The sequence below is a fragment of the Trichechus manatus genome, unplaced genomic scaffold (genome assembly GCF_000243295.1).
Source record: "Trichechus manatus latirostris isolate Lorelei unplaced genomic scaffold, TriManLat1.0 scaffold00040, whole genome shotgun sequence".
NCBI classification, from domain to species: Eukaryota; Metazoa; Chordata; class Mammalia; order Sirenia; family Trichechidae; genus Trichechus; species Trichechus manatus.
The window spans coordinates 8,995,052-9,009,256 of NW_004443976.1; the positions used below are offsets into that span (position 1 = coordinate 8,995,052).

The 14,205-nt window shown below is 46.3% G+C and overlaps 1 protein-coding gene across 1 annotated transcript in view; it reads left to right on the forward strand.

The window, feature by feature from the left end:
- Nucleotides 1-14,205, forward strand: part of LOC101351758 (myosin-13) — a 188,509-nt gene that overhangs the window by 38,723 nt on the left and 135,581 nt on the right. Inside the window, 8 exon segments of the mRNA XM_012555451.2 lie at nucleotides 359-668; nucleotides 4,543-4,616; nucleotides 4,709-4,786; nucleotides 7,162-7,298; nucleotides 8,303-8,426; nucleotides 10,088-10,181; nucleotides 10,184-10,228; nucleotides 12,806-13,056. Of these exon segments, the coding sequence (XP_012410905.2) occupies nucleotides 359-668; nucleotides 4,543-4,616; nucleotides 4,709-4,786; nucleotides 7,162-7,298; nucleotides 8,303-8,426; nucleotides 10,088-10,181; nucleotides 10,184-10,228; nucleotides 12,806-13,056 (1,113 nt within the window).

Below are 14,205 nucleotides of genomic sequence, written 5' to 3' on the forward strand. Positions count from 1 at the left end.
GACCCCATGCACAATGGAATGAAATGTTGTCTGGTCCTGCACCACATCCCCATGATCAGTTGTGGATCAGACCATTGTGATCCATAGGGTTTTCACTGATTTTCGGAAGGAGATCTCCAAACTTTTCTTCCTAGTCCATCTTAGTCTGGAAGCTCTGCTGAAACCTGTTCAGCGTCATAGCAACACCTAAGCCTCCACTGACAGATGGGTGGTGTCTGCACTTAAGGTGCGTTGCCCAGGAATCAAACCCAAGCTTCTGCATGGAAGGTGAGGATTCTACCACTGAACTACCGCTGCCCCCGAACATTGGTAAGAAAGATTAAATGCTGAGATATTGTTTCTATTGTCCTCCTTGCAGCCCATGGGCATCTTCTCCATCCTGGAAGAGGAGTGCATGTTCCCCAAGGCCACAGACACTTCCTTCAAGAACAAGCTGTATGACCAGCACCTGGGCAAATCCAGCAACTTCCAGAAACCCAAGCCCACCAAAGGCAAGGCCGAGGCCCACTTCTTGCTGGTGCACTACGCCGGCACCGTGAACTACAATAGTGCTGGCTGGCTTGACAAGAACAAGGACCTGCTCAACAAGACTGTGTTTGGGCTGTACCAGAAGTCTTCACTGAAGCTGCTGTCCTTTCTGTTTTCCAGCTACGCTGGTGCAGAAGCAGGTGAAGTTCTTTCATCTTTTCTCTCTCTCTCTCTTTTCTTTTTTACTGCGAAAAGTTCTGTGTAATGACTCATAACTCAGTGCTGCTCATGTACAATCAGTAGTCAAACATGAACTTCAGGCTGAGTTTGATTTATCTATCTATGATCTCTATTTTTCTTTCTCCTATTCTCATTCTCTCTCTTCCTTAAGAAACCAAGTTCTATAGAGATTCTAAATCTGGAAAAGATAGCCAGCATCATTTTTTTTTTTTTGGTGATATAATTGATATACCATAAAACTTACCATTTTTAAGTATACAATTCAGTGGTTTTTTGTATATTTACATGGTTGTGCAACCATCACCACTGTCTAGTTCAGTATATTTTCATGACCCCATAAAGAAACCCCATACCCACTAATAATAACTCCCCATTCCCAACTCTTACCAGCCTCTGGCAACCATGAATCTGCTTTCTGTGTTTTTGGATTTGCCTATTCTGGACATCTCATATAAACTGAATCATACAATATGTGGGCTTTTGTAGCTGGCGTCTTTCACTCAGTATAATGTTTTCAAGGTTCATCCATGATGTAGCATATATCAGTACTTCATTCCTTTTTATGGCTGAATAATATTCCATTGTATTGATATACCATATTTGTTTATCCATTTGTCAGTTGATGGACATTTGGATTGTTTCCACTTTTTGGCTATTGTGACTAATGCTCTTATGAACATTTGTGTACAAGTTTTTATGTAGGCATATGTTTTCATTTCTCTTGGGTATAGATCTAGGGGTAGAATTACTGGGTCATATGGTAACTTTATGTTTAACCTTTTGAGGAACTACCAGACTGTTTTCCAAAGTGGTGATATCAGCCACTACCAATTTTTAAGTTTCCCAGTATATATATGTATATATATATAAATTTTTTTTAAAGTATTGTCAAGATAGGGTTTTAATACTTGTTGTTGTTAGTTGCCATTGAGTCAATTCCAACTCGAGTGCAGAGTAGAACTACTCCATAGAGTTTTCAAGGCTGGGACCTTTCAGAAGCAGATCACCAGGCCTGTCCTCCAAGGCACCCCTGGGTGGCTTCAAACCGACAACCTTTTGGCTAGTAGTCGAGTGCTTAACCATTTGCGCCACCCAGGGACTCCTTTAAAAAAATTATGGACCATTTTAAGTGCATACATTTAATAAATTAATCTTTTTAGCTTGAAACTTATGCAATATAATCAAGCTGTTCATTAAATACAGTCCCTGGGTGGTGCAAACATTTAACATGGTTGGCTGCTAACCAAAGGTTGGAGGTTTGAGTCTACCCAGAGGCACCTTAGAAGAAAGACCTGGAGAGCTAGTTCCAAAAAAATCAGCCATTGAAAACTGTATGGACATTATGGTGAGCAAAATACGTCAATCACAAAAGGACAAATATTGTATGACCTCACTCATATAAAAAGACAAGAAAAAGCAAATGTATAGAGACCAAAGTTTATTAGTGGTTACGAGGGGCAGGAGGGAGAGGGGAAGGGGAGGTTAACGGTGATGGAAAAATCACATTACTTAAGGATAGGGTTGCACAGCTGATTACTGTAATTGCTGTCAATAAGTTGTATACCTGTAAAAAATTGAACCGGCAAAAGTTGTATAATAGATTTATTTACAACAACAACAATAACCAAAAAAAAAAAAAAGTAGCTGTTAAGGCTGCTTACGTGCAACCAAAAACCTCATGAGATTTGGTTCCTTGGTTTGGAGGTTTAAGGTCATGGTTTCATGGGACAGCCCAGTTAATTGGCCTAACAACGTGTTTAGTGCTTCTGTTCTACCTCCTAGTTTATTGCGTAGTGCCTGGTGTCTTAAAAACTTGCAAACAGCCATCCAAGGCATGACAATTGGTCTCTATTCACCTGGAGCAACAGAGGAAGGAGAGTCAGGAATAGGAAGAGGATATGGAATGTGTGGCTATTTGCCTCCATGAACAACTGCCTCTTTTGCCATGAGACCAGAAGAACTGGATGTGGTGCCTGGCTACCATTACTGAACATTCTAATCAAATATTTAATAGAAGAATCCTGATTAAAAGGGGGAAAATGCAGAACAGAATTTCAAATTCTCATGGAATCCAGACTTTCTGGAGCCATGGGGGTTGGATGAACCCCTGAAACTGTTGACCTGAGTTAAGCTTTATACCTTAAACAACATATACCCTGAAGTCTTCTTAAAACCAAATAATAGTCTTGCTTAACTAGTAAAAAATGTCTGCCTTGAGCATTATGCTCTTTTAAGAACTATCTATATAAATGAAAGTGACAAGAGCAACTCGAAAGATTAGATAGGAACATTAGGGGACAATGAGTTTATGTTAGTGGGGGAGGAATAACTCAGCAAAGCAGGGTAAGAATAGTTGCACAACTCGAAGAATGTAACCATGTAGAAACGGTTAAATTGGTGTATGTTTTGCTATATAAATTCTCAACAACAACAACAAAATTAAAAAAAAATGTTATTGAGATCCCAGGAAATATGGATGGGGCACTGACCACATCAGCCACAGTAGATCAGTGTAGTTGTTATAGTTATTCTACTTTTGAAAAACAAATAAACCCTGTGCAATAATTAAAAAAAAAAAAAAGAATGTAACTGATCAATATGAGTAGAAATTGTTGAACAGGAACCTGTTTTGACGTGTGCACTTTCACCAAAAATATAATAAAATACTATTTTTTTAAAAAAACCCTATGGAACACAGTTCTACTCTGACACACGGGATTATCATGAGTCAGAGTCGATTTGAGGACAACTAATCTGGCCATTTATTAGATAATTAAAAGATTATAAAAATTAATTTCTAGTGAACTCTGGGTAGTGGAGTATAATAAATGGACACCAGTTTAACCTTGAATGATAGACATCATCCTCTTTGAGTCCAGTCAAGATAGCTCTGTGTTATATAGCCTCACTTAGTAAAAACGCTGACAATCCAAATGTAAGACCCAATGTGGATGTGGGACTGTGGAAGTGGCTTTCCTCTCTCCCCTCTCCCCCCACCCGCTTACATGCATCCCTGCTAGACCTTGGGGATAAGGAGGGTGGAGTGAGAGGAGGCTGGGGAAAGTCAGACATGACGTTCCTCCAAGACTGAATCCTGATTAAGAATTGGAAGCTAAGTCTGGAATAAGCCATTCAGAAAAAAAGGCAACCGAATGTCCCCAGCTCCAAATAAAAATGTCAGATTGAATAGTTTCTTTTAGAAAAGGGGAAAAAAAACTGACTTATGGAATGAATATGCCGAGACAATGCAGTTCTGTTAACTTTCAGATACTCCCTCATTAAGAGATCAACAGGGACTCAAGAATAAAAGACAATAAACTCATGAAAAAAACTACAATCTTCAATATGAACACTGAAATCTTACCAGTTCCTCAGTGTGAGCTCATGTCTGATTTCTAAAGGAAAGGACTGCTTTCATACAGACAGTCTAAGTTATAACCAGTTGCTGGTGAGTCTACCCCAACTCATGGCGACTCCAATGTGTGTCAGAGTAGAACTGCACTCCATAGGGTTTTCAATGGCTGATTTCTTAGAAGTAGAGAGCCAGGCCTTTCTTCTGAGGTGCCTCTGGGCACACGCCAACCGCCAGCCTTTCTGTTTGCAGCCAAGCATGTAATACTCCCAGTTTGCTGCACCCACATCCCACCTCCCTCCATCTTCACAGTGATAAGGTCAGATGCTTCCAAAATTGGATAGTTCAGAAGCACGCAACAACAAAAACAAATCTCAAAAGAAAACCAAAAGTCCTGTCTCAGGGCTTGGAAAAGATGGGTGAGAAAGCTCCTTGGCGTGTGCTGCGGGCAGGTTCTGACGTGCCCCTCTGTCTGTTTCCAGGTGACTCTGGGGGAAGCAAGAAGCGCAGGAAGAAGAAGGGCTTTTCCTTCCAGACCGTGTCCATAGTGTTCAGGGTTCGTGTTTTGGAAGCTTCCACATTCCACTGGTTTTCTGCCCAGTGAAATGACATTTGAGTTAAATGTGTTTATTTTGGTTTGCTTACCAGGAAAATTTAAACAAACTGATGACCAATCTAAGGAGCACACACCCACGCTTTGTACAGTGTCTGATTCCCAGACTCCCGGTGAGTAAGAAACCTTCACAACAGGGATCCCAGAAATGTGTGCGAAGTTTCGTGAGTGTCTGTGTGTGCACGTGTGTGCACGCGTGTGCATGCGTGTGCACGCGTTTCCCTGAGGAAAGGGTCACAGTCCTTATCACTCATCAAAGTACTCGATGAAACAGGGTTGCCAGATATAACAAATAAATTTGAATTTCAGTTAAACAACAAAAAAACTTAGCGTAAGTATAGCCTATGCAATATTTGTGATATAAAACCAAAAAACCAAACCCATTGCCGTTGAGTCGATTTCAACTCATAGCAACCCTATAGGACAGAGCAGAACTGCCCCATAGGGTTTCCAAGGAGCAGCTGGTGGCTTTGTGATATATTTATACTAAAATATTATTCATATTTATCTGAAACTCAGATTTAACTGGGCATCCTGTATTTATCTAGAAACCTACTTTGAAATTGTATCTAAGCTATTGTGTGTATGTATATAGGTATATTAGGTTCATAGTTTTCGTAAGATTCTTGAGGGGGTCGATAGCCCCCTTCCTCCAAAGTTACAAACCACTACCCTTGGAAATAATCATCTGAGGTACCACATAATTAAAACACCAGCAATAATAACTGCTTTTGAAACTCATACTATATAGTGAACACTATTATATTATCTCTAAGGAGCCCTGGTGGTGCAGTGGTTAAGCACTCGGTTGCTAAGCAAGTCAGCAGTTTGAACCCACCATCCACTCTAAGAGAGAAAGATGTGGCAGTCTGCTTCCATCAAGATTTACAGCCTTGGAAACCCTATGTGGCAGTTCTACTCTGTTCTATAGGGTTGCTATGAGTTGGAATTGGCTCGACGGCAGTAGGTACTATATTATCTCCAGTCCTTACAACAATTCTCTACAAGAGAGATGCAGTTATCTCCATTTTATACATGACAACCACCACCCGTCGGTCAGTTTGTTGTACTGTGGTGGCTTGCAGTATTTCAAATACCAGCAAGGTCACCAGTTCTGCACCATTCCATTGTTGTGGCTGCAGTGTATTTTGAGTGCCCTCCAACCTACGGGGCTCATCTTCCAGCACTATGTTGGACAATATTCTGTTGTGGTCCACAGGGTTTTCACTGGCTAAGTTTTAGAAGTACATTGCTAGGTCTTTCTTCCTAGTTTGTCTTAGTCTGGAAACTCTGCTGAAACCTGTCCCCCATGGGTGACTCTGCTGGTATTTGAAATCCTGGTGGCACAGCTTCTAGTATCACAGCAACACGCAAGCCACCACGGTATGGGTGGTGGCTCCAGCAAGTTGGGGAGCCCACAATGAAAAGCCACGGTATCTCTCTTCTAACCCCTCAAATAGCACCAAGACAGCAGAATTTTCTCAGCGCCATCTTGCTTTGTGCCTGACTCAGGCTAGGTACTGAGAGTGACATGTCGCCTCCCCCATGGGGGCTTATTCATCTGCCTTCTCTTCTTCCACCCCAGCCTCTGTGCTGCCCCCATTTCCCAGAGCAGGTGCTAAACAGCCAGCAGATGACCAGCCTGGGTTCAACCCTCTCCACACCCTACCACAGACCTCCTCCTGGTCTTTGTTTCTCTGCTCCCACTGAAGACACAGACAGCAGACTGTACTTCCCGTCCTGGAGTAGAGGCTGGGGAGCTGGCCAGAGGCAGGACGGCATCTCCAGGGGCACGCCACACTCATTCTGCCCTCCCCTGTAGCCTAGCTACAGAGTCAAGGGCCATGAACAGAATAAAGATCAATATTTTGGCTTTTATTCCCATGGTTATGGGGTGCCAGAGTCTCCCCAAGAAATTGGGATTATCCGTACTGTGGGACCTTATCTTAGTTACCTAATGCTGTCGTAACAAAAAATACCATGAGTGGATGGCTTTAACTAACAGAAATTTATTTTCTCACAGTTCTGGTGGCTAAAACCCCAAATCAGGATCCCAGTCATGTCGATGGATTCCTTTTGTAAGCCTCTCTTCTAGTTTCTGGTGTCTGCGAGCAATCGTTGGTGCCTTTGCTTGTAAACGATCCTCACGTGGTGTCTGTCTTCCCACTGGGAGTGTCTCTGTGTCTTCTCTAGTCTTGTTATAACTCAGAAGGGACTAGGTTTGGGACCCACCCTGCTCTGGTGTGATCTCATTAACATAACAAAAGAAAATCCCTCTTTCCAAACAGGATCACATCCACAGGTACTGGGGTTGGGATTCCAATACACATCTTTGGGAGAAACAATTCAATCCACAAAAGACCTCTAGTCAAGATCCAGCCACACATCTGCACTCCTTCTTACAGCTGGCACCAGCTCTTTCCACCAAGTCTGGGTGTGTTGAGTGTCTCACAGTGCCGCGGACAGTCAAAGACAAACAATGAGACAGCCACAAACACCCCGGGACCTTCTCTCCCCCGGCGTGATGGTGCTGCACCAGCTGTGCTGTAACAGCGTCCTCAAGGGCATCCGGATCTGCAGGAAAGGATTCCCCAGCCGAATCCTCTGCGCTGACTTCCAACAACGGTATGTGCATTGCATCTCTCTTTCTTTTTGAGGATGCCTTTTGCATTCCCCAAAGGCACTCCTTGGGCAGGGGTTTTGGTGAGCTCATGAGCCTCCCAGGATTTTCGTGGGCTTCATCTTTTGATGGGGATGACAAGAGTGAGCACAGGACTAGCATCCCTGCCTTCTACCCACTAGACATCTATAACCAGTTGTGACAACCAAAAATGTCTCCAGACACTGCCCATTTCCCAGGGCTGAGAACCATGGCTCTAGATTTTGTCCTTCCAGCTGCCAAACGGGCCCAGAAGTCCAGAGGGGAGGCCCCTCCAGAGGTAGAAGAGCCAGAGGTCTGCAGGTCAGAGAGGAACCATTTCCTCTGAAGGCAGGATTCCCGCTATGCACACAGCGGAGCTTCCTTTTTTATGTGTCTCCTCCTCCCGCCACAGCCCCCCTCGCCCTGAATCAGCCCCTAGATTCCCCCTCTCCTAGACCAGCTGTACAAGATTCCACTTCCTCCTAAGGCAGAAGCAGGAGAAGGTTCTAGAAGGCCTGGTGTCAGGCAAGGGGCCTTGCTGGTGGTTGAATCTGTTCAGGAAATTTCATCCCTCAACTGGACTCATCGCAGTACCTCTCACTGCCAAACAACCAAAGAGATCTAAGGCATTACTGGGGCTGACCAGCCTCCCAGTGGAGGGCTGGAGTGAGGCTGAGGTGTGTTCTCGGCTTTCTAGGTCTGGGCCTGAGCAGGGAGGGGCCGAGGGGCCAGGGCAAAGCCCTGGACAGGGTAGGGGCAGGGGCACAGAGCCGGGAGGGGCAGGAGCATAGCCCTGCGGGGGAGGAGCAAGGGCGCGGAGTGGGGAGGGGCCAGGGCGCAGCCCTGGGCGGGGAAGGGCAGGGGCGCAGCCCTCAGGGAGCACCCCCCTGGCTTGGCCCGTGGCTGGGTGGCCAGAGTCCCCTTTTACCAACTGCTCACAGTCCACCGCCTGCAGTCCCAGAGCTGAACTGTGGCACCCTGTCCTCAGGTACCGGATCCTCAATGCCAGTGCCATCCCAGAAGGACAGTTTATTGATAGCAAGAATGCTTCTGAAAAGCTTCTGAACTCCATGGACGTGGACTGGGAGCAGTACAGGTTTGGCCATACCAAGGTGAGAACAGCTCTGGTGAAGCTCAGAGTAGGAAAAAAGGGTCTTTCTCCTTCAGGGCGGCCTGAGTATCCCTACCCACTCACCCAGGTCTCTGTGTTCGAGGTAAAGAGAGCTCCATCTCTGAGTTGGTTTTTAAGAGTCTAGAGGCTTAGATCAGGAGTCCCTGGGTGGTGTAAACAGTTAACCTGCTCAGCTGCTGAACCAAAGGTTTGGAGGTTCGAGTCCACTCATAGGCACCTTGAAAGAAAGGCCTGGAGATCTACTTCTGAAAAATCAGCCACTGAAAACCCTAGGGAGCACAGTTCTACTCTGACACACATGCAGTCACCATGAGTCAGAATCAACTTGATGGCAACTGTTTTAGAGGCTTGGGTTAGAAGCCTGAGCCCCATCAAGCAACAGCAGAAAGCAACAGGGGAACTAGCGTCCTGGAAAAAGGGAGCCCTAGAGGGGAGGGCAGAACTGAAGAGAGAGGAGGACATAGAAAGGACTTGAGAGGAATAATTATGACCTATAAAATGGCCACCATTGACTAAGCACGTGTGCGCTGAGCCTGTGCCAACTCTCCTTACACATTCCATTGAATCCTGAGGTGATAGTGATGAGCAAGGAACCTATCTCATCGCAGTATTGTGAGGGTGGGGGAGGTGGAGGCTCAGAGAGGGCAAGAAACTCCCTCAAAGTCACGTGGATAAAACCAGTTGCTGTCAAACCAAAAAAAAAAACCACTGCCATCAAGTCGATTCCAACTCTTAGTGACCCTATATGACAGAGTAGAACTGCCCCATAGGGTTTCCAAGGATCATCTGGTGGATTTGAACTGCCAACCTTTTGGTTAGCAGCCAGACATTTAATCTCTGTCTGCACCACCAGGGCTTCAGTTGCCATCAAATCGACTCCAACTCATGGCAACCCCATTTGTGTCAGAGCAGAACCGTGCTCCATAGGGTTTTCAATGGATTGATTTTTTGGAAGTAGATTGCCAGGTCTTTCTACCAAGGTGACTCTGGGTGGGCTCAAACCCCCAATCTTTCAGTTAGCAGCTGAACACCTTAACCGTTTTGCACCACCGAAGGATTCCATCACATAATTGCAAATGGCAAAGGCCAGCTGCAAACCCCAGTCTGACTCCAAAGCTCTACCTCCCGGGAAAGGGCAGGCAGGGCTTAAGGAACATCCAGCCCACCACAGAGGAGCCTGCTGACCCCCAGGGGCACCCTGTTTCCTGGACTGTCCTGGGGTGGAGGAAGTTTTGCTGCTGAAGTTGGTGGGTAACGAGGAGCCGAGAGTGGAGCTGAGCTTTCTCAGATAAGTCAATGGAGAGGCTCGGGCACCTCTCCAGCTCTGGCCAGTAGTGGGCTCTGCAGTTACTTTGTGGACTTGCCTTTGCTTCCTGCATGTGAGCTCTGTCAGGATCAGGCCTGGTGTGTTGGTGGGGCCTGGACCACACTTCAGAGCAGGCTGCCTCACGACCAAGGAGGAACCATTATGGAGACCAGAGCCACCAAGAAGAGGTCCTGGGTGCTGGATTGCTGCCGGTCCCCTGACCAGGGCACTGAAGGTCAAGGGTCAGGGCTGGGTAGAAACAGGCTCCCACGAGAGCCCCAGGTTGAATACTTGCCGAGGACTAAGTGGGCCCCGTCTCCCCACTAAACGTGCAGGTGTTTTTCAAAGCTGGACTCCTGGGCCTTTTGGAGGAGATGAGAGACGAGAAGCTGGTGACCCTGATGACACACACCCAGTCCTTGTGCAGGGGAACCTGATGCCAGTGGGGTTCAGGAAGATGACGGAGAGGAGGTGACGTAGATCTCACCTCCACCTGGTCCCGCCGTCCTGCTTGGAAGCTGATTACTCCTTCCTGTTTTCAGTCTTGGGATATTCGTTAACTCATTCGTTCTTGGATAAACATTCACTGAACACCAATTATGTGCTGAGTCCATGCAGGGCACTGGAGGGGGCAGAAATGAATCCTGCCCTCAAGGGGCTTACAGGTGAGCGGGGAAGCAGAGGTGAGCTTGGTTAATTTTAACGTTCCTGGGTGACGCAAGGAACTCTGGTGGCGCAGGGGTTAAGAGCCCAGCTGCTAACCAAAAGTTTGGCTGTTCCAATCCACCAGCCGCTCCTTGGAAACCCTATGGGGCAGTTCTACTCTGTCCTGTAGGGTGGCTATGAGTCGGGATCAACTCAACGGCAACGGGTTTGGTTTCAGGTTTTAGGTGGCACGAATGGTTAAACGCTTGACTACTAACCTAATGCTTGGCACTGCGAACCTACCTGGCAGTGCTGCAGAGGAAAGGCCTGGCAATCTGCTTCTGTAAAGATGACAGCCAAGAAAACCCTATGGCATCATTCCACCCCATAACACATGGGGTAGTCATGAGTTGGAATCGACTTGATGGCAATGGGTTTGGTGTTTTTGGGTTTTGGCAAGTATAGTGTCAGAGTTATATTCAGGGCAATTGGGGATTGGTGTGATTAAGCCCCAGGTTGAGGGCTGGGGTCTGCAAGAAGAGAGAACATCCTGGAGGAAGTTGAGCACGACTGAGAGAAGGTGGTAGGTGAGGGAGCCCTAACGCAGCTCGTTGTTGGAGCAGAGTAAGACGCAGGTCATGGGGTCCCCAGGTGCTGCGTCGAGGAGCCCAGCTTGTGTCTTCTGGTGATGAGCCCACGGCAGGAGTGTAAGGAGACAAGCAGGAGGGTCGGGTTAGCAGCTCAGACAGGTCACACCGTCATCACTGTCAGGGATGAAGGGAGAGGACCTGAGGGCTCAGAGGGGCCAAGGCCAGGCTGTGGCAGAAGTCCAGGTGAAACGGGACAAGGACCTGAATGAGGAAATAGTCGATGGGTGAGAGAAGGGCATGGCTGGAAGGAATATTGAAGAGTAATATTCCTTCAGTAATTCAGGAGAAGAAATGCCAGCCCTGATGATGGCTTACCTGAAGGAATTTTAAGGAGAGGGGAATTTGGGTGAAAGCGTTACTCTCCCTGATTCCCTTATACCCTGTATAGCTGTAACTTTGTCATTGCCATAAGGGACCATAATGCCATCAGGTACTAGTCAAGAATAACTCCCAAGCATCTAGTATGGTGAACTGAAAGGAAGCCAGCACCGAAACGAAAAAAATCGCAGAGAAGGGGCCAGTGTAAGTAAAGAAGCGAGTTTTCAGGTTCACGAGAGCTCTGTAACTACGGAGCCATGGAGGATGAAGGGTGGGAGAGAAAGTTGTACCACTGGGATGTAGGCAGCGGTAGAAACCACGAGACTATATCAATTCTATGAGGTAGAGGGTCTGCGGGAAGACCAGTGGGCCAAAGGCAGTGCCTGGGGTTTATGGCATCACTAAAGAAGGAAGAGCGAACAAACAACACAGGCAAACCCACTGCTGTGGAATCGATTCTGATTCGTAGGGACCCTGTAGGACAGAGTAGCACTGCCCCAGAGGGTTTCCAAGTCTCTGTATCTTTATGGAGGCAGACTATCACATCTTTCTCCTTAGGAGCGGCTGGTGGGTTTGAACCGCCGACATTTTGGTTAACAATTGAGCACGTAACCACTTAGCTACCAGGGCTCTTTTATCAAAGGCAGAAGGGAGTTTCAGAAAGGGGAGAGTCGATTCACATTTCAAACGTGGGCGAAAGGCCCAACAAAATAGGGATGAAAGGTGCTCCTTGCTTTGGTAATTAGGATGCCACCGTCAGTCAACCATGTTGTTAGTTGCCTTCATGTCAGTGCTGACTCTTGGCGGAACGAAACATTGCCCTGTCCTGCATCATCTTCATGATCATTGGTATATTTGAGTCCATTTTTGTGGCCACTATTTATTTGGAATACCTTCCAACCTAGGATGCTCATCTTCCAGCAGTATATCAGACAATAGTCTATTGTAATGCATACGGTTTTCACTGGCCAATTTTCAGAAGTAGATCACCAGACCTTTCTTCCTAGTGCATTGTAGTCTGGAAGCTCCACTGAAACCTGTCCACCATGGGTGACCCTGCTGGTATTTGAAATACTGGTGGCACAGCTTCCAGCATCACAGCAGCATGCAAGCCACCACAATACAAGAAACTGATGGGTGGCTAACAATCGCAGGCAGAGTATTTTTAATAGAGTAGAGGAGGTGGAAGCCAGGTAATGGGAGAGCCACAGATGGTCCTGTGCCCTCTCTCACCTGCAAACCTTGCGCATGTTGTGTCCTCTGCTGCTACCTTTCCACATGCCCCCTCCCCCACCCCCTCATTTGCAAACCTTACTGGGAGTCTACAGGCTCTGCCAAGCCTGCTTGTACCTCCTCCCCACCTTGCTGGGGGCCCTGGGGTCCACGGGGGCAGGTGAGGGTAGAGAAAAGGTCTTGCTTTGTTTGGTTCATTAACCCCAGCTCTAATGGGTATGCAGTATAAAGTCCGTGCATTCATGAACGTCAAGCACTGGCCCTGGATGAACTTGTTCTTCAAGATCAAGCCCGTGCTCAAGAGTTCAGAGGCAGAGAAGGGGATGGTCACCAAGAAGGAGGACTTCGAGAGGACCAAGGAAGAACTGGCCAGATCTGAGGCTTGCCGGAAGGAGCTGGAGGAGAAAATGGTCTCCCTGATGCAGGAGAAGAATGACTTCCAGTTACAGGTCCAGTCTGTAAATACCATCTACCTGAGAAAGCAGAACCCAGACTCAAGGATAGAAAAGGAGCAACACTGAGGCCTGCCTTTAGGTGTCTATTCAAGAGACAGTGATGCCACCCCGCGGTCATGTAGAGTATTGCAGCACCGCCTTGTAAATAACAGGAGGGCTGGCCTTGCTTACTGGGAGTTGTGCTTTCCAGAAAATATGTCTGCAAAGTGAATTTATGCCCCCCAGATTTATCCCTGTCTCCCATACTGGAGTTACACATATTTTGCTATGAGCATGAGTGTGATGCATCTTTCAGAATAAAAAGCTGTCAGGAATGCAACAAGACTTTTAAAAATAATATAAATAAGAAATATTTAAAAATTACAATAGCCCAATAAAAAATAGAAAGAGTAACACTCAAAATATTTTCAATAATATGGTTATACTCAAATAAATGCATTAAAGGTACACATTTTGTATTAAAGAAATAGGAAGAATAAAACCACATATGCAGTGTGGGGCACTTTGGTGGTATAATTGTCTACTTGCCTGATTGCAGAGTCAAGGTGCTTGTAACTTGCCTTTTTTAGTAAACCCCCAAGTCCTTCTCCCTTTTTCCTTGTGTGAGGGGGTTTTCTGCTCCCTTTTGCACTTCCCCAATCAGTAGAGTGCCTTCATCAGGAGCACTTCCCCAACCACGTTTACACCCAGTGATGTTTCTCTTCCATTTGACAGCTGTGTGACCCTGGGCAAGTTACTTAACCTCTGTGTGCCTTAGTTTTCTCATCTGTAAAATGGGCAGAGTAACAGTACCAACCTCACAGGTTTGTTCCGAGGAATCAAGTGAGTCGATGCGTATAAAGTGCCCAGCTCATAGCAGATGTAAGCGCTTACTCTTGGTAATCTCTTTCCATCCATAAACCTTCAGTTCCCGCCAGGGTCTTACAATACTCTTGTATGGGAAGATACAGCACAGTGAAGTTTAAAACAGAAATAGCTAATCTTGGTCTGTCCAAGAGGCTCATTAGAAAGTGTTCTGGACTCATGAAAAGGTTTAAACACAGAAAAAAACATTCTTTGATGGTTACAAGGGTGGGAAGAGAGGGGGAGGGTTATTCACTAACAAGATGGTACACAAGAAGTCAGCACAACTGGACTAAACCAAAGCTAAGA